Source organism: Coenobita brevimanus, chromosome 69 (assembly GCF_032717465.1).
Source record: "Coenobita brevimanus isolate Jiangsu-jjx chromosome 69, ASM3271746v2, whole genome shotgun sequence".
Taxonomy (NCBI): domain Eukaryota; kingdom Metazoa; phylum Arthropoda; class Malacostraca; order Decapoda; family Coenobitidae; genus Coenobita; species Coenobita brevimanus.
Genome location: NC_137022.1, coordinates 3,549,396 through 3,570,000, shown reverse-complemented (window position 1 = coordinate 3,570,000; position 20,605 = coordinate 3,549,396). Strand labels below are relative to the sequence as shown.

At 40.7% G+C, this 20,605-nt stretch overlaps 1 protein-coding gene across 1 annotated transcript in view; it reads right to left on the bottom strand.

Moving 5' to 3' along the window:
- The window catches only part of LOC145406075 (methyl farnesoate epoxidase-like), a 66,760-nt gene extending 47,420 nt beyond the window's left edge, over positions 1–19,340 (bottom strand). The window contains exons 1-4 of the mRNA XM_080277260.1: positions 19,262–19,340; positions 18,036–18,272; positions 6,554–6,720; positions 3,822–3,947 (exon numbers count right to left, since the gene is read on the bottom strand). Coding sequence (XP_080133386.1) covers positions 3,822–3,947; positions 6,554–6,720; positions 18,036–18,272; positions 19,262–19,340 — 609 coding nt within the window. The remainder of the gene's footprint in view (positions 1–3,821; positions 3,948–6,553; positions 6,721–18,035; positions 18,273–19,261) is intronic.
- Positions 19,341–20,605: the final 1,265 nt, after the last annotated feature.

Sequence of the window (20,605 nt, the reverse complement as noted above, 5' to 3'; positions counted from 1 at the left end):
CTGGAGATCATAGGAAGCAGGAAATACAGACAGAGGGAGACAGTTCCAGAGATGACCTGTTGCATAAATGAAGGACTGGGAATAACGGTTAACTCTTGCATTAGAGAGTTGGACAGAAAAGGGATGAGAGTTTGCTGCTAGACGGGTGCTACGCGCCCGTCGAAGAGGTGGAGGAATGCATGCAGACAGTTCAGAGGAGCAGTGACCATTGAAGTAGCGATAGAATAAAGATAAAGATGCAACAGTGCGGCGAAGAGACAGAGGTTGAAGGGAATCAGTAACAGTAGGAGAGTTAATAAGACGAGAAGCCTTTGACTCCACCCTATTGAGAAGAGCTGTATGTGGGGAACCTCCCCACACATAAGAGTTGTACTCCACACAGGGGCGGATAAAGCCCGTGTATAGAGTCAACAATTGTGCTGGGGTAAAGAAGGAACGAAGTCGGCTTAGCACACCTAATCTCTTGGAAGCAGATTTTACAAGAGATGCAATATGATCTTTCCAAGATAAGTCCCGAATAAATGAAACCCCAAACATATTCAAGGATGATGCAGGATTAAGTTGAATATTACTAAACATTAGTGGGTATACCTGTGGAAGATTTTGTCTGGTTGATAGGTGTAAGAACTGAGATTTTGATGCATTAAAAACAACAAGATTATTTTTATCCTAGTCAGAGATACGGGCCAAGTCAGACACTAGGTGTGCCATAGCCTCATCCCTTGTTTGTTGAAGTAACTGCTGAGATGGGCGTTGCGGGAACTGAATGGAAAGATGAAGGGTGGAGTATCAGCGTATGAGTGGATAGGGTTAGATATACAGCTTAGAAGGTTACTGATGAATAAAAGGAAGAGAGTCGGTGATAGGACAGAGCCCTGAGGAACACCACTGTTGATAGATCTAGGAGAAGAACGTGGCCGTCTACAACAGCAGCTATAGAATGACCAGAAAGGAAGCTAGCAATGAAGGCACAGATAGAAGGATAGAAACCGTAAGAGGGCAATTTGGAAATTAAAGATTTACGCCAGACTTGATGAAAAGCCTTTGAGATGTCAAGTGCAATGGCAAAGCATTCGCCAAAGTCCCGAAAGGAGGATGACCAGGAGTCTGAAAGGTAGGTGAGAAGATCGCCAGTGGAGCGTCCCTGACGGAACCCTTACTGACGATCAGAAAGAAGGTTGTGATAGGAAAGATGGTTTAAATTTTTTCTATTAAGAACTGACTCGAAAACTTTTGAAATATAAGATGTTAAAGTAATTGGACGATAGTTAGAGGGTTGGGAATGGTCATCCTTCTTTGGGACAGGTTGAATGAGAGCAAACTTCCAGCAAGAAGGAAAGGTACAAGTTGACAGACAAAGGCGAAAGAGTTTACCTAGGCAAGGTGTAAGCACAGAAGCACAGTTCTTGAGGACAACAGGAGGAACTCCATCAGGCCCATATGCCTTGATAGTATTGAGGCCAGTGAAGACAGAAAATACATCAACTGAAGACATTTTAATGTCATCCATGAGAAGTCAGAGGGGGGAAATGATGAAGGAACAGCACTGGAATCGTCTAAGGTGGAATTGGAGGAGAAAGTCTGAGCGAAGAGATCTGCTTTATCAGTAAAAGAAATAGCTACAGAACCATCAGAGTAGAAAAGAGGAGGGAAGGATGATGAGGTAAAGTTGTTAGAAAGGTTTTTGGCAAGGTGCCAGAAGGAGCGGGAAGAATTCGAGTTGGAGAGTTGAGAGTATTTAGTACAGATGATATTATTTTTAGCAGAGCGAAGAACAGACTTAGCACGATTCCACGCAGAAAAGTAAAGATGATGTGATTCAGAGGTGGGTTGGCTCCGGTACTTTTTGTAGGCCCTTTCCTTGTTGCGGACAGCATTAGAACAAGCGTGATTAAACCAAGGCTTTCATGCGTTAGACAAAGGGTACGAGAAAGGAATGTATATTTCTATGCCCGAGAGAATAACCTCCGTAATGCGCAAGGCACACTCAGATGGCTCCCGGCCATGGAAGCAATAATCATTCCAGGGAAAATCAAAGAAGTGCTGCCTGAGGGCCTCCCAATCCGCAGCTCCAAAGTGCCACAGACGACTTTTCTTTGGAGGGTCCACAACCTGTACTGGAGTGATAGGATAGGTTAAGATGATAAGGTTCTGATCAGAGGAGCCCAAAGGAGAGAAAAGATTAACAGTGTAAGCAGAAGAAATAGTTGTAAGGAAGAGGTCAAGTAGATTGGAGCTCTCTCCAAGGTGGTCTGGGATACTGGTAGGGTGCTGTACAAGCTGCTCCAGGTCATTAAGGATAGAAAAGATGTAGGCTTGTCCACCAGGTGCATCAGTGAAAGGATAGGAGAGCCACAGGTGGTGGTGAACACTGAAATCTCCTTAAATGGAGATTTCAGAGAAAGGAGAAATGGATAGAATGTGTTCCATCGTAGAAGTAAGATAGTCGAAGAATTTTTGATAGTCAGTAGAATTAGGGGATAAGTAAACAGCACAGATATATTTAATCAGAGAATGACAGGAAAGCCGAAGCCAGAGTGTCGAGAATTTAGAAGAATAGAGTTCTGGAACACGAGAGCAAGATAAGTCGTTGCGTATATATACACAACAGCCACCTTTGGCTTTGAAATGAGTATAGAGAAAGTAGGAGGGTATAGAAATTGTATCATACTGTTCGAATAGTGAAATATTTATTTTGTTATACCAGACTTTATTTAACCTCCAAGCCATTTATTAATACACAGTTCTGAAGATATACTAATACTGTACATCAGTGTGCAATGAGTAAATAAGGAAGGAAAGGGAAATAAGGGAAATATCATCAAGCGACACAGAGTGATTCATTGCCAAGCCTGCTATCCCAAACATCGAGAGGACGCCCTATAGACATCGCAGTTACTCAACTCTTACAAATGTGCAAAGCCTGATCTGTGGTGTCTGGTACAGTAACAACACCTGGGCAGTAAAGCAAGAAGATATTCGTAGGCTCAAAAATACAGAAATGACAATGGCTAGGAGGATGTGTAGTGCATCCTTAAATGCGAGGCCTGACGATGCTAGGTTTACGACCGAAAAGTTGAGAGAAAGATGGGACTGGAGTGTCTTAGCGTTGTAATGAGGAGGGGTACATTGAGATGGTTTGGGCATATGGAGAAGATGGAGGATGACAATTGGGTGCAGAGAGTGAGGATCGTGAGCGTTGGGGGTAGGGTTGCGAGAGTCAGACCGAAAATGACCTGGAACGAGGTCATCGAGTGTGACCTCAGGGATGGGGGACTGAACAGGGGGGCTGCCAGAGATTGAGCGCGTGGAAAGCCGCCATTAGGTAACCAAGGCTGGTGCATGCAAGCATGTTGAAGCCATAATAAACGATATGATACGAGAGAGTGACGTAGCTGATTCTGGTGTCACGTGCGGCTTTAGTCAAGGCAGATGGTTTTAATAAAAAGGAAGAAGAAGACGAAGAAGAAGAAAAGAAGAAGAAGAAAAAGAAGGCTTCAAAACTGCTGGTTCCGAAAAATAAATGTTAAGGAAATGTGTGCTGTATCATTTTTTCTATCTGAAGAATGAAGACCATGAATGTTGTTTGTATGCTGCACGAGTGTCATGTAAAATCAGAAACTGGTGCTAAAATTAAAAACCTAAACCAATGATAAAACTACTTACAATTAATTCCCTTTCTTAACTAAGATTTATGTACCATGGAAGCACAAGAAACATGGAATGATTTTGTCCTTTCTTTACCTTGTCCACCATACAGACACAATTCATACTTACGTCGGAGAACTGAGCGTGAATTGGTCTATAAATGTAGACTATACCTGACCAGCGCGGAAGAGTCTGTTGAGCCTGTTGACCAGTTCTGTCAGCTGAGGGTCCTCGCGCCCCAGCCTGGCACCACCCATGACAGCCCACAGGATGTTGATAGACGACACACCCACAACACTCTGACGAAAATAAATTACGTGCCCAAGTCAAGAAACAAGAAATGGACATCTTCCTTAATTTTTTTCCTGTTCAAGTTAACTATAGTAGTGTCCGCCCTATAAAATAAATAAATACATTAAAAAACTAAGAACTGTCCAAACTGACTTGAAAACCCTTGAAACGAGAAATCGCCTAATATATCTAAGCCATTTATCTAACCTAATAACAGCCCAACATAATTTAAAATGTGCGGACTGACCTATAAATAGTTCAGAATCATCTAAAAATTAGCCAAAGCAATTTAACAACCGTCCTGACTATCATACCGATTCACTCCAGCTTGTTTTTCCCCTTAATTTCTTTGACGATTTTGCCATTAATACTGTCGTGAATTATAGACTCATGAAAACAAAACTGATCTAGAAACAACCCAAACTCTTACACTGTCCAGAATGTCAATTTAACTTTAAAGATATCCAGACTAATCTTAATCTATCCAGCATAACCTGAAAACTCACAACTGACTTGAAAACTGCTAGAGGTATTCATACTACGTCACAGTGAGCTTAAAGCTGTCCGTATTACTTAAACAAACCAAAAAACTGTTACTGCTATTTAATTTGACCGGAAAAAAAATGTAGCAATTGTTTAACGTGAACAAAAACTGTCAAATCTATTCATACTTACCGTCATTTTAATAAAACTTAAAACTTCAACAAGATGTAAATTGTCAAATGATTCAAAACGACCTAAAGACTACCACAGTGTGAAAACTATGCAGACGAACTAAAATGCTAATTTAAAATTAGATTTTGTTTACATAATTTCTTTGACAAAGTCCCCATTATCGTCGTGCATGATGGGCACGTGTGAAAAATATCTATCTATCTATTGCCAGATGCCTCAATCCCATAAGGGGTGGCCACAAGCAAATCATCTCCACGTCGCCTTGTTTCCAGCCATTTCACTGCTCTCCCCCCAGCTCACACACCCCTCTCTCATATACCTCTTCACTCCATCCCTCCACCTCATTCACGGCCTCCCCCTCCTTCTACCCCTCTCCACCTCACACACATAGGCTACACTCTCCTCATTAGTCTCTCGTTCTCCATCCTCTCCACATGGCCAGACCACCTCAGTGTATTTCTCCTAACGCTTTCTTTCACATCCACATCCACAACGCTCCTTCACTTCCTTAGTTGTCAGCCGTCTCTCCATGTAACTCCACATGCTCCTCTGAAATAACTCACTTCCACTGTTCTCAGTTTTGACTTGTGTCCTTCACTGCTTTCAAAGAACAAAAAATTTTAAAAAGCCCACACTAACCTACAGAGCTATGCAAGTGGAATACAAAATGTCGAAAATGTCACACAAATCACATTCCTAACCAGGTTATCATTTGTCTGTGTAAACTAACCGAAGTATACTGTGACTAATCTACACCTCTCTTCACTAAGCCACATTTAGCCAAACTAACCTGCTATAAATATGTCTAAAGTAACCAAAAGTCTCCAAATTAACCCACATCTGCCCAAACTGACCCCAATATGTCCAGACTAGCCTAAAACTCTCCACACTAACTCACTTCTGGCTAAGCTAACCTAAATATGTGGAGACTTCACGAAAGCACTCCAACCCAACCTATAAGACTGTCCAGCCCCATTAAAAAAAAAAAAAAAAAAAAAACTGTGCAAACCTAGAACTCCCTGATTAACCCACAATTGGCCAAACTAACCCAATTATGTCACGGTAACTTAAAACTCTTCAGACTAACCGGCGTCTATCCAGATTAACCTACCTATGTGCAGACAAGCCAAAATCTCTCCAAACAGCTGAAAAACCGTCGAAAACAACCTAAAAGTCTAAGAAGACGAACCAAAATCTCTCCAGACTAATCTGCATCTGACCACAGCTACTTAAGGATGTCCAGAATAACCTAAATCTCTGTAAACAAAATTTTTAAACGTCCAAACCAACCGATCTATATATATCAGTACTAACTAATGAACTAAGCTGGAGATTAACCCTACCTTTACCATACTAACTATTGAACTAACTCGAAGATTAACCCTAGTTTTTGTTCCCTAATTCTCTGACGAGATCTCAAATACTGTCGTGAACGATGGAATCATTAGAACAAAACTGGCCTAGAAACTGTCTAGAGTGTCCAAACTAACATTAAACGATACACAGTGCCCTAAAATTGTGTTAACCTTGAAATTATTCAAGCGATTCAGGCTATCGTAAGAACTAGCCAATTAGATTTTTAAAAGTCCTTATAGAACTACAGTCTATCTAAATTAAGAAAAAACTGTCCATTCTAACCTAAAAACTGTCCAAACTTACTTGAAAATGGCTAACCCCTTCAATCTGATTACTTTTTTTTCTTTTTACTCTTGCTAGCACCAGACGATACCAGTGAACATTGGATAAACAGAAAAGAATGGAATGGTTAATGAGGTCTATATCCAATCCTTCTAGTTCGAAAAGTCTCTCCCAAGTTTAACAGAAACGTCTGTAAATACCATGAATAAAGTTGGGAAATACGTCATCAGACTGAGCGTGTTAAAACTGCCTAAAACACTAAATCAACCTGAAAAGTATCCAAATAAACTTATGTACCAACCTGAAGATTAACACTGGTTTTCATGTCCTTAATTTCGTTGATCAAATCGCCAATCTCGTCGTGAATGATGGATTCGTGTGACTTCTTGGCGAAGCCCAGGTTTCGGAAGTGGTGTAGGGTGAACCGACGCTGTTCTCTCCAGAACCCTCCCTCCACGAACATCACGCCTGGAAGGAATAGTTAGAGGATGATCGTTGTTAGCCCCTATTCTATGCTAAATAATTGTTTAGTGGTAGAGGAAGGAAGAGGATATTCGTAGGCTCAAACGCTCAGAAATGAAAATGATTTGACGGATGTGTAGTGCGTCCTTGAATACGAGGTCTGGGAAGGAGGGGGGGGGGGAAGGGATTCCGACTGAAGAGTTAAGAAGAAGGATGGGACTTCAGTATATTGGTGATGTGATGAAGTGGAGTTCACTGAGATTGTCTGGGATTGCTGAGAGGATGAAGGATGATAATTGGGTGCGTAGGGCCGTAAGTGTGAGCGTCGGGGGTAGGGCTGCGAAAGGTGAACCAAAAAAGACCCGGGTTGGACGAAGTAAAGGATCTTGACCTCAGGGATAAGGGACTGAATAGGGAGGCTGCCAGAGATCAAGCAGCATGGAGTGCCGCCATTAGCTCACCAAGGCCGATGCATGCACGTATGATGGAGCCTTTATAAATGAAACAATACGATACGGAGCAGGAATGTAATGTAAACAGTCTTAGCTCCTTTCATCGTTGCAACGCCGTTTATTTATTTATTTATTTGTTTATTTATTTTGCCCCTTCAATAGCCTTTCCTTCACAAACATCATCACGCCTGGAGAAAGAAAATCGTTTAATTATGTAATCATATAAATTTTTTCCACTTTACCTACCCTACACAGACATCATGTCTGGATGGGTCTGGTGGTAACAAGAATAGTACGGGAACATTGATTTTAATCCCCATACGAAGATAATAAAATCGTCTGTTGACAGCTTGGAAGGACTATGAACCGTCCTTCTTCCTTCGAGAACTCACCCTCCGCGAACAGTATGCCTGAGTGAAAATAGTTTCATTTGGGGATAGCAGTAAAGGAATATATACAGTAGACTGTGCACACTCAACGAAAAGCATACCTAATAAGAAGTAAATGTTCTGATGGTATTAAGAATGAAATATCGCCTGCTGGTAGCAAAAACATTTTGAGAAACTGTTGGTAACACATTTCTATGCAGAATAAAATATTGTTGAGAGCAAAAATACAGTGTGAGCCGTCTTTGTTCCATCTACAACTCAACCTGAACCAAAATCACGTCTGGAAAGGAGTAAAGTCGTCTGGTGGTGGCAAGATTAACCCCTTCAATCCGGTGACGTATTTTAAAATTTATTCTTAATATTTTCAGTCGATTTTATTCAGCGTATGGCAGACTTCACAGCTACGTGTTCTCCCTAAGTTGAAAAAAAATCTTTTAGGGTTAGCAAGAATAAAATATGACGTACGTCACGTGACTGAAGGGATTTATAAGAAATCCACATACTAAAGGGGTTAAAGGAGACTGATTCTAACACTTTGCGAGATTCCTGAGCTAAATAAAACTTGTCTGTTGATATTAAGACCAGTTAAGAGGCTGGGAAAAAAAACCTTCAGTGCGGTACTAGAAGTGTTTCATAAGCTACATAAAATCGTCTGAATGTAGCAAGATTGAAATCTAAACCTACGCTGCTCCTTCCAGTTCCCATCTATGAACATCACCCATGAAAAATATAAATTGTCTGGTGGTGACAGGAATACTTCGTAAATTGATAAGTCGCCATCGTATTAAATGGCATCAACTCGTACATTAATAATTATACTAGCAGGCATATTTATTACTAGCTCTTATATTGTCTCGAATATCATCTCATATTAGCTCATCCTAACCCGTATCTTAACTCATATAGCGGATATTAATTCGTATATTGTATTAAACACATACATCAAATGGTATATATATGACGGATAAAATAACATGTATTCAACTTACATTAATTTATATGATATCATGTATATGTCGTCTTTATTTCAGTACTAGATCATCAATACCTCACGTAGCAATTTGCATATCAACTCTAGGTAATTTATATTAACGATTATATTAACACACGTTTGTATATTTTTTCATATAATAACTCATATTAACTCTTACATTAATTTATACTCTTATGTCGGTAGGATTAGGCTAGTGTTTGTATCTGGCTCTTAGGAACATTCTAGAAATTAACAGTTATGCCAATGGAATTGGGCTAATGGTTTCAATCTGGAAATGTGAGGAACATTCTAGAATTAAGTGTTATGCCACAGGATTAAGTTAACGTTTTATATATGAAGATGTGAAGGGTACTGTAGGAATATCAACTTGTTTGTTATGTTTGCTTTCTCACATACCTTCGGAATTAGGTCTTATCATTTTTGTTATTATGCATTGTTAATTTACATGCATTAATGCGTGGGAAATGTCAGTTTTCTCCTAAGCCCCAGGCTGTCCATCAGTGTCTGAAATTGTGAGTTCACTCTTGGACTCCAGAATGTTCTGGGCTGTGCTAGAAGTACAGTGGGAGGAGGGGTATTTAAAGGGACCTGCTCAGCTTGTTGGCAATTACCAGAGAGTAACTGACGGAGTGAGTGAGTGCGCAATGACCAGTCAGAGAATTAGTGAGTTCAGTTTAGTCAATGGCCAGTGACTAACAAACAGAGAGTTGTCCATAGCATCCAGTCAGTGGCAGTTAGTTTGTGCAAAGCAGCCCATCAGAGAGGAGTGATGGACAGTCAGTGAACAGTTAGTGAGTCATTCAGTGCATCAGTGGCAGACAGACAGTAACAGAGTCTATGATGGAAATGGTGAGTCAGACAGTGAGAGGTAAACAGTGAGGGACTGAATAGTCAGTCAGAGAATCATGAAGTGAAAGTCAGTCAGTCATTGAACGGACAGTTAACAGAACTGGGAGAGGACGGAGGTAGCATGAGAGAAAAAAGTCACAGTGTTTTGCAAGTGTACCTCATCTGTACCTGGATAGAATAAAACCCCAAAAGTATTCAGCAGCCTTTGATTAATATTCTGGCCTGTCTACGTGTCGTTGTCGACGTATCAATGAACCTTCCATTCTAACAATTGGTGTCAAGAGTAGGGATACGTCTTGAGAGATTGAAATGCATAGACAGGCTGCCAAACTGGAGATGTATATCTGGCAGATATACTCGCAGTGTTGAGAGCAAATTATGAAGAACAAGAGATACTGGGAAGCACAGCATGAAGAACAAAATAAATATAATGAAGAAGAAAAAAGTTTCATGTTGAACTGAATAAATTTTGTGAAGAACAAAATATATATTATGAAGAGCAAAAGAACTATTATGAAAAGCAAAACAAATATCAAGAGGCACAACAATAAGTGGCATACACCAAGATAAAGAAAATAAGTGACCAGTTAAGAAATTTGTGGGAAGAGGGTTTCTGTGTAATGGATGATAAAATGAGAAGTGAAATACAAGAAGTGAGCCACAGGATTGAAGTCCTTGAACAGCATTTGGTTGAGGGTTAGCACCTAGCACACCCCTTAGTGCCAGAGACAGGTGCATGGAGGAGGATGGTGAGATAAAGGGAGTAGCCTGCCCAATGGTCGTTGACACAGGATCAGAGAGGCAACTGGAGGTGGTGAGTCACGGGTAGCTTCCAGAGACCTCACTGTGGTGTGGGGAGTTACAGAGCACTGTGCTGGGTGCGTGGGGACCAGTGGGTGTCGGAATGCGGCAGGGAGTTAAAGGAGGAACCCTGGCCATGTGTGTTGCCATCATCGGAGATGCCTGCACCTTGGGTTTGGACTGCCTGGTGACCCACTGCTGCCTGCTTCACTTCCACTTAACCCGAGGCGTCCCATCGACATATGGGTACGTCGCAACGTTTTGTTACAGCTAGACCCATCGACGTACCAGTACGTCGTGCAATTGAAAGGTCCCGTTTACACGGGACACCTTCCTCTACAAGATGCCAGGCAGGGACAATGCCTTACCCCACATGACCTCCCCCCCCCACGCATGCCATTGTCTCGGCAATTCACCAGTTACCAGTGACCTGGCCAATAAAGACATTCAGGGCCAGTGTGATTCCCCAATCGATGACAATGTAGAGGACAAAGTTTACATAGCATTAGAGGAAGACACAGTCAGAAATGATTATCAGGTAATGTCGCCAAAAAAGGTCAGGTATGTTGATGTGTTAGTGAGTGAAACAATGCTTATATTGCCTATATTACTATTTGAAAACCAATATACTCTTGTACTACATATAAATTCGTACCAAATAATTTAATAAATACCGTTTATGAGTGGTGTGGAATAGTTACCCTCCCATAGAACTCGTGTTCTTTGGAGCCAGTCTGATAGTAAACCCAGTAAGATAAGGAGTACTGCTATCTATATCGAGTATTTTAAACCTCAGGTGAGCGATTGCTCTATGAATTTCCGATGTTTCTCATCAAAAGCGGAAGTTTGAGCCAAAAAAAATTTTTCCAAAAATGGTCAGGATTGGGGGGAGTCAGTGATGGAAAATCGTTCGGGATGGGGCGGGTTAATGTGGATGCAGTTAAGAGGAAGGAGTGTTCCACTGAGGGATGTGGAGCATGACATTATACTAGCCTTCTCGAGCTCTTTCAATGCGGCCTGCGTCAAAATGCGTCTGAGTACTGCATGACCCCCGCGAGCTGGTCCAGACTTTATGCAACACACACTCCTCACTCAGCAATGTGTACAACATCAGAAAATGTTTCAATTCAACTTTCACCCCTGCCCTTATTTGTAACTGTATTGTTATGAAATTTCTACATGTTATAAATGAATAAATGATCCTCCTAATGAATTTAAAAAAAAAGAGAGAAAACAGATTACCATATTTTATCATTCACTTCCTTATTCAATGTTCATTTCTCACAGATATATAAACATTTATTTCGTCAATGCTTGTTGAGAGAGAGTTGTAGAACATTGATTTGCGATGATTTTCGTGACAATAAAACTTCAAGCTCTATTAGAAAGATTTTTTATAGCTTACAGAACAGAAATATCTTACGGTCTTGCACCACACCTGGCCGCTCTAGTAGCACCTGGCTCAACATCGTAAAATGTTTCCAATCATTTCATTCCCCAGCTCTTATTTGTAACTATATTGTTATGAAATCACTACATTTTATAAATGAATAAATGATCTTCCTAATGAAAGAAGACAGAAGAAAAGAAAAGTAAATTACCATATTTCTTCGTTCACTCATTTATCCAGCACTGAATAAATAAAATGAATGATAAAATAAGGTATGGTAATTTATTTTCTCTTTTTTTCATTCATTAAGAAGATTATTTATCATTTATAACAAGTGGCTATTTCATAGTAATACAGTTATAAATAAGGGTGGGGGAGAAAGTTAAATAATGCAACCAAAAATCATGGCAAGAAAATACCGCAACCCATATGGTTGGACTCAAGCTGCATAAAAAAAGTGCAAGTAGTTGGATTTCACTTGGACGCAACCTGCATCAAAATAGTGCTAGTGGTTGGATTTATAACCGAGCCCTCGTGTATGAGAGGGCTAGTGATGACCAGATGGACTACAATTATCCCCCTTGTGTCAGAGGTGCTGCTGCCCTGCAAGATCTACAACACGCTGCACAGTGCCTTGGGACTGGTGGAACTTAGGTGCCATAGCATGATAGAGGAGTGATAGTGGGTATGACCTTAGTTGACCCTACAGCAGAAGTACCCGTTGTCATAACCGACTTTTCTCTTTCTCCTATGAAGATACATCAGGGCACAGTTGTAGGATTGTGCCAAAAGGTTGATCAGGAGCCACTGAGCAGTGCACGCAAGAGAAATACGGTTAAACTCCATAAAGAACTACCCTACCATTTTGTCAAGGGTGCCCAGTGTCTGGAGAAGCAACCAATGGAGATGGGGGGAGAGGCTTTTGGAGAAGTGTGGTGACGTACTTTCCACAGGGATTATCCAGGACCTGGGAAGTGCATTTGGAGTGGAGCCGATAACCTGCTGGACACTGACGATGTTAGGAGGGCCCATGCAGGAAAATGACAGGGTTGAGAGCAATGGTGATCCAGGTCTTCATGTCATGGGACCTTGACAGCAGAGACAACAGCTACAACCCACTAGTCTGGAAGTTTATGTTGTATATACTTGTATATAGGTTGGATTAGGTGGGTGTGTCAGGGACGACACAGTTTTGAGGAAGGGACAGTGTTATGCTGATAGGATTAGGTGTGTTTATATCTAGAGATGTGAGGAACATTCTGGAAATTGTTATGCGAGCAGAATTAGGTAGGGTACGGTAGTGGTTTTTATCTGGAGAGGTGGGGAACATTCAAGAAAATAAGTGTTATGCCACAGTATTAGGTTAACGTTTTATATCTAGAGATATGAGAAACATTCTAAGAACATCATCATGCCTGTTTTGTTTACGATCTTACCTTAGGAATTAGTTCTTGTCATTATTGTTGTTATGCACTGTTAATTTATGTAAGCAGATGGAGAGAAAAATTTAAGGAACTGTTAAACATACAGAATGAGAGTAATGCAAATATACTGTAAGTGCCTGGGGAATGGCTGGGAAGAGGAGGGAGATAAGAACAGAAAAGGAAATCAGCAGGACGGAAGTAATGGAAGTAATGAGGGAAGATAAAATGGGCAAAGCCCCAGGAAAAGATGTAGTGTGTGGTGAAATGCTGAAGCACAAGGGAGAGATAGCAGTAGAATGGACATGGAAGATGTGCACATTGGCCTGGAAGGAAGATAGGGTCCTGGAGGATTGGAAATCAGGTATAATTATTCCCCTGTACAAAGGAAAAGAGGAAAAAGAAGAGAGTGGTTATCATAAGCCTTTATCTTCTTAGTGTAATAGTGATGCAGTGTGTGGTGAAATTCTGAAGCACAGGGGATAGTGGTAGAATGGATATGGATGATGTGCAGATTGGCCTGGGAGGGAGATAGAGTCCTGAAGTATTGGAAGCCAGGTATATTACTCCCCTGTACGAAGAAAAAGACAATCATTGAAGCATTTGTCTTTTTAGTGTAATATGAAAAGTACTCTATATGGTACGATACTTCTCTACACAGTTGGGTAAATAACAGAGAATTGGTTGGAGAAGAACAGGGAGATTTTAGGAATGGAAGAGGATGTGTAGATCAGATATTCATCCTAAGGTCTTTAGTGGAAAAGTTTCTAGAGAAGGGAAAGAAGTTGTATGTAGCATTCATTGATTTGAAGAAAACATTAAGACATAGTGGATAGACAAGGAATGTAGATAACACTGAGAGTATATGGAGTAAATAGGAGGCTGTTGAATGCCGTGAAGAGTATTTATGAGGGCACTAAGGCTGCAGTGCATGCCGATGGTGAACTGAATTAATTTTTCTATCTGAATGTTGGATTGAAACAGGGATGTGGCAGGTCTCCATGGGTGTTCAGTCTGTATATGGATGGAGTTATTAAACAGAAACAAAGTAGGGCAGTGGATGTTCAAGTGGCCCTAATGAGAGGGGGCAGCGTTTGGAAACTTCCTGTCCTGCTGTTTGTATATGATACTGTATTGTTAAGTAACGGCGAAGGAGAACTGCATGGCTTGGTAAATGAGTTTGGGAGAATGTGTAAGAAACGGATTCTAAAGGTGAATGTAGGGAAGAGTAAAGTTGTGGTCTTCGAGAGGTATGAAGTCACTGAATGCACAGTGAAGTTGCATTGTGAGAAAATGGATAATATGAATGCATTTAAGTACTTGGGTAGTGTGATAAGTAAGGATGGAAGATTTGAGGATGAAGTGTTTGAAAGGGTACAACAGGGAAGAAAGGTTGCTGGTTTATTGAAAGCAGTAATAAGAAATAGAGAAGTGACCATGGGATTTTACAAAGTCGTTGCATGAGAGTATAGTGATACCAACTCTAACTTATGGAAGCGAAGCTTGGACCTAGTTGGAAGGACACAAGTCGTGAGTGGGAGCAGTGGAAATGAGTTACTTGAGAGGAGCATGTGGGGTTACGTGGAGAGACCGAATGACAAATGAGGAAGGAAGGGAGTGTTGTGGTGTGGATGTGGATGTGATAGAAAGCGTTAAGAGAAATACACTGAGGTGGTTTGGCCATGTGGTGAGGATGGAGAGCGAGAGACTAACGAGGAGAGTGTATGTGAGTGAGATGGGGCGAGAGGGAGGAGGAGACAGAGGATTAGATGGAGGGATGGAGTGGAGAGGTATATGAGAGAGAAGTGTGTGAGATGGGGGAGGGTAGCAAAATGTCAGGGGACAAGGCGACATGGAGACGATTTGTTTGTGGCCACCCCTTATGGGATTAAGGCATCTGGCTATTACTGAATAAGAAAACGTGAGTTCTTTCCCAGACTCGGGAATGTGCATTATTGTCAGTAAATGCGAGTTCTCTCCTAGGCTCTAGAATATTCTGGGCTGTGCTAGTAGTGCAGTTTGGGGGAGGGGATCGCCAGAGAGCAACAGAGGGAGGAAGGGAGTTCGCAGTAGCCAGTCAGAGAATTAAGTGAGTTCAGTTTACTCTATGAGCCAGCAAGTAATGGACAGAGTTTTGTGTGCGACATCCAGTCAGTGGCAGTTAGTTATTCTGTGGCAGCCAATGAGAGAGGAATGATGGACAGTCAGTGAACAGTCAGTAAGTCAGTCAGTGAATCAGTGGCAGACGGACAGTGACAGAGTCCGTGACGGAGTTGGTGAGTAAGACAGTGGGAGCTAATCAATGAGGGGTGGAGTAGTCATGGAGTCAGTAAGGGAGTTTCGGTCAGTGAATAGACAGTGTGCCCGTAGCAGTGGAAGAGGATGGAGGTAGCTTGAGAAATAAAAGTCACAGTGTTAATGTGAAGCAGGGATACCTTAGCTGTTCTGTGAAGGAATAAATCCCCCGAAATGTTCAGCAGCCTTTGGTTAACATCCTGGCCTGTCTACGTGTCGTTCTGGACGTATCAACGAACACTACAGTGTAACAATTCATTACTCATATACTAACTCATATATTATCTTAAATATTCATAGCAAGCTGACTATTATGTGAACGTTTATATAGAGTATAGTAACTCGTACACCCAGTTACATTATAAACTTCTTTATTGCCAGTGACATACATATTACTTGATTATCAGTTTTCGCCATACATTGCATTTGGCTCATAATAATCAACGTGCAACAGGGGTTTCAATGTATATTCACTAGTATATGACCTGTCTACTCTTTATTAACTTCGTTTAATGATAGAAAAAACAAATGCATCCAGCTTACTAATAAACAGATGTCTGATTCCTATGTGACACTCACTGCAACTAATATTCATATCTCTAATAGTACTGAAATTCTTGGTGTCTCCCTTAACAGTAGGCTACCCTCAGCTGGACCTCTCATGTTAAATCACTTGCTAAGACCGCCTCAAGGAAACATGGAATATTGTACAGGTCCGTAATTTCTTCACTAGCGAGCAGTTAGCTATAATTTACAAGTCATTTGCGCTCTCTGTTCAATTATTGCTCTCCCTTGTGGACTGGGTGTGGAGAGGTTGCACTAAAACAACTAGACAAACTTCAAAACAAGGCTTTGTGAATACTAAAAAACCCAGCAATCACAAACAAACTATCTCCCCTACACGTACGAAGGAATGTTGTTTTACAGATAATTTAGTAAGTGATCAGATGAAACTGCATCCACTGTGCTACCCCTCCACGCCTGCTTCCCCCGTGCTACATGAGCATCTGGTAGCGCGCATGACGTGACTGTCACACTGCCATACTGCAGAACTTCTACCTTTCAGAATTCCTTTATTCACCGAAATGTTTCTCTGGAGCTGGCATCCCCAGGTTAGTTTTCCCCAAATTTCAATCTAAAGTAGTTTACAAATATTCTGTGAATGGAGGACACCTGTAATCTGGTGTATGACATTTTTAACAGAATGTAATTTTTTTCTTTCCTCTTCATTTTCTGTTAAAAATAAAAATGTATGTTTACCGTTTATTGACATGTATTTGAGCTTATATTAAGTTGTATACAAATTTGTATTATTAACAAGTACAACTCTTTTGTTAACTTATTTTTTTTTTTACTCAGACACTAATCATATACAGTATTCAGCACAGAAAACGAATTTCTGGATCCGGTGACATCCTTGTCGTTCATTCTTGCTCTTCCCATACGATTTGATCTGTATGGGAGACTCTTTGAATTGCAAGGGCGGAATATAACCTTCACTGTCTTTTCTTCTAATGGGGTATTTCCCAAAGTAAAAATAAATATATAAACAAACAACTGAATAAATAAACATCTGATAGCTGCAAAAATAAAGCAAAGTTAATCAAATTGAAATGATCAACTCATACAATATTTGAACAACTTCCACGACGTATTTTCTTATCTCTGTTTTCCAAGGTAACAGCACACAAAACTTAATATTCTCTAGGTAGCCAATGATCTCAACCTCCGACGACTGCAAGAAAACAAAAATAACAGAAAAATCACCACAATGGAGGAGATAACTACAGCAGTTACCATACCTCTCTGATTCCATCATGGAGTATAGAAGAAGTAACCTAAGATTCCGGGGGGGGGGGTATCATTAAGTTCGTCGTTAAGCTGATTGAACAATCGAGATGTAACATGAATTTAAATATAATTCGTCATCTCACTGAAGAAAAAACTAGGGATGTATCCATATCTCTGTTTTCCATTGTACAGGTAAAGTAACCTACAGAAAAGGTGATATTACTTGACGCCCATTAGAACTGTTGTTAATTTTCTTTCCTGAAAAAGGGGAATAAGAAAAAACGGCGTCATCATACTGAAAGGAATAACTAATTTTTTCTTACCTTACATTATTCCATTCTACAGAAGAGAATTGGTGGAAAGTGTAGGCGCCCATCGTCCACTCACTTGATGTAGTGTTACCTACTTCTTCCTTCATGTCTACCATTCACTTTCCTGAATCTGTCTTTCTCTCTTCCTATTTCTCCCATCCTTCCTGTCAGTGCTATTTCATTACTCTTCTTTCCAGTTCAGGTGAGTCTACACTGAGTAACAAGCTAAATGTTTTCCTGTAACTTAGGAAAGCATTTACAACGCTGGGTGGTAACCATACAGCCAAATAACTAGGTAACGTGAAGCCTACTATGATCCCCGTGTTAACTGGGTGGAGAGACGCAAGTGCAGCGTCCACCTAAGAACTAAATCTTTCACAGATATTGCCACGCCTCCCCTTTGTGAGGCTCTGTCAGCCGCATGGGAACATCAGTTCACTACACAAGTATGCCCTGGAGTGGATGCTTGCCTGAGGTTGGTGGGTCTGCTCAATCAGACTGGGGTAGCACAACAACGATAACAGAATAAAAAAAACACGCTGTTCTTGGACAGGCATTGCGATCACACTCTCCTTTTTTTTTTTTTTTATCTGGGAATAACTATATTACTATATTACTATTTCCTCACCTCTCTGCTTTCCATTATACAGAATAGAAGACGTGACATTGATGGGTCGACCAATAAGATCGTCGTTAAGAAGTGACTCTCTGACGGCGTCCCATCCGTTTGCGACCGCTACCGGCTGATGACCGAAGAACAGCCCCACCACAGGCCCGTAGGACTGTGACAGGCGCCAGAGGTGTTTGTGGGGCAGATGTGTCTCCATGAAAGGCAGGAACCCGACCAGAGGCATCCGTGGCGGACCTGGGATCAATTTGTCAAGGAGTCTAATCCATTTCGGTAAATCTGGAATCATATTTATCAAAGATTCTACCCCCATTTCGGTAAATGTGCAGTTTCTGACTGTCAGAGTTATTTCGATTTTTTTTCCCCTAACCTAACCTAACTTTTCGTAATTAATCTAAGCTTACGTAACTGACCTAAAACCCATCTAACCTACCAAACCAATCTAACCTAAACTAAATAAACTAACTTAACTGAGGAGTGAGATTATGAGCAACTTCATAAATAGGCCTACTCCATTTTCCATGATAAACATGACTCTACCAAGTGGCTAATACCATAAACTGTCTTCGTCGTCGTATTCTTTCACAACAGTACTCACTATATATATATATATATATATATATATATATATATATATATATATATATATATATATATAATATGTGTGTGTGTGTGTGTGTGTATGTGTGTGTGTGTTTGTTTTGTGTGCATGTGTGTGTGTGTGTGTGTTTGTTTTGTGTGCATGTGTGTGTGTGTGTGTGTGTGTGTGTGTGTGTGTGTGTGTGTGTGTGTGTCCAAAGTCAACCCCAAATCATCCAAACTAAAAATGCCCATACAAATCTAAATTCCCTACCCTGTTTACAAGAAAAAAAATGCAAATTGATCTAAGGAAAAACTGTTAAAATTAATCCTAACATATCCAAACTGATTTATTAACTGTTCAGATGGATCTTTAAAAACTGTTCAAACTAATCCAACACTGTCCACAATAGCCTAAAAAAAAATCCAAAAAAAAAAAAAAAAAATACTGTCCAAAACAATCCAAAACTACTCATACTGATCTAAAAAGAAACTGTCCAGATTTCTAAAAAAAAATGATTACACAGACCCAAAACTATTCAAGATAATCCAAAACTGTCCTAAACCCATACTCCCTAAACTGATCCAAATCTTCCAGACTACCCCAGGAAACTTCTTTCGATTCCAGTCATATATTAGGGCAGTACCTGGAGGGAAGCCTCGTGGTTTACGGGATGCCAGGTAGAGGAGCAGCACCACCACCACAACAACAATGGCCACAGTCATCACCATGACTCCTGCAATGATTCATCAATTGAATTGACCCTCTCACATGGTCGGGGTAACTCTGATATTCTATTCCAGTTAACACATATGATTTTATTCAGTTAGATGATTTATCAAACCCCCATTAACCCTTTCACTGTTAAGACCAGTGCCGTGTAGGGCAAAAATTAAATGTGCGCCCCACATGAAAAGAGTTCACTGAGAATTTTCTCTTGCAAAAGTATGAAGCATGATTATTATGTGTCCATCATTCATTATCTTACTCACTGTTTATACTGTATTACTGCCCAGCTGCAAGTGACGATGATCATGAGGAGCTGTGCGACGGAAGGGGTTCACAGACCACAGGCCGCAAAATGCATTTTTGTTGGATAACACTATTTTTACCCATACTCTACCATGTGGCCTTGGATGAGAACACCTTTCTCCACCGGGAGTATGGTTGAAAGTCCTTCAAGAAAGGTATTGCACACACGGGAAAAAAAAAAAAAAGTATCAGTGCACATTTGGCTTGAAACAATTTGACGCCACAAATGATGAACTAGAAATGTTTGATGATTTTTCCCCTTTGTTGTCATACATGCTTACATAAGTACGTCAAAGACAGGTTTCTTATGACAATTTATGGTCGATATTGTTACTGGATGCATATTCAGATGATAATCAATTAATCTGCCAAGTACTTCACAAGCTATATTGATCATTTTGGATATCACCGTACCTCTCCTCCACAAGACTTTTTTTTTTTTTTTTTTTACTGTGTGCACATCGTCCTGATGCTAGCTACTTGCCGTTTGCCCAGGACTGGCCACGAGCGCATCTTGGCTGTGTGTGCCTGTATGTGTGATTGTGGCCAATGTGAACGTAGCCGAGCCGCAAGCCTATCTTAATGATTGGCTGGCCATACGTGGCGGTGAGTTTGGCGGAAGTTTTTGCTGTGCCATTCGTCATTTCCTACTGTTGTGCTCTATTCGTTGCACACAAAAAGGAGTTTCGCTGTTTTAAAGCAATCTCTTGCAACTTTTACGGAGTTTCGTGTGTGATTACTGGAGTAACAATGTCCCGTCATACTGTTGATAGTGATGAGTGTTCCTGGGCACTCAGGTGATTTTTTTTTTTTTTTGGAGGGGGAGGGCTACCCATATGAGCTTTTGGGAGAGCCCATAGTACATTCATATTGTTTAATTGTACATATCTTTGTTCTAATTAGAGTTTATTTTTGCTTAAGACATCAAGTTTTACTAGAAAATGGGTTGAAAGTTCAG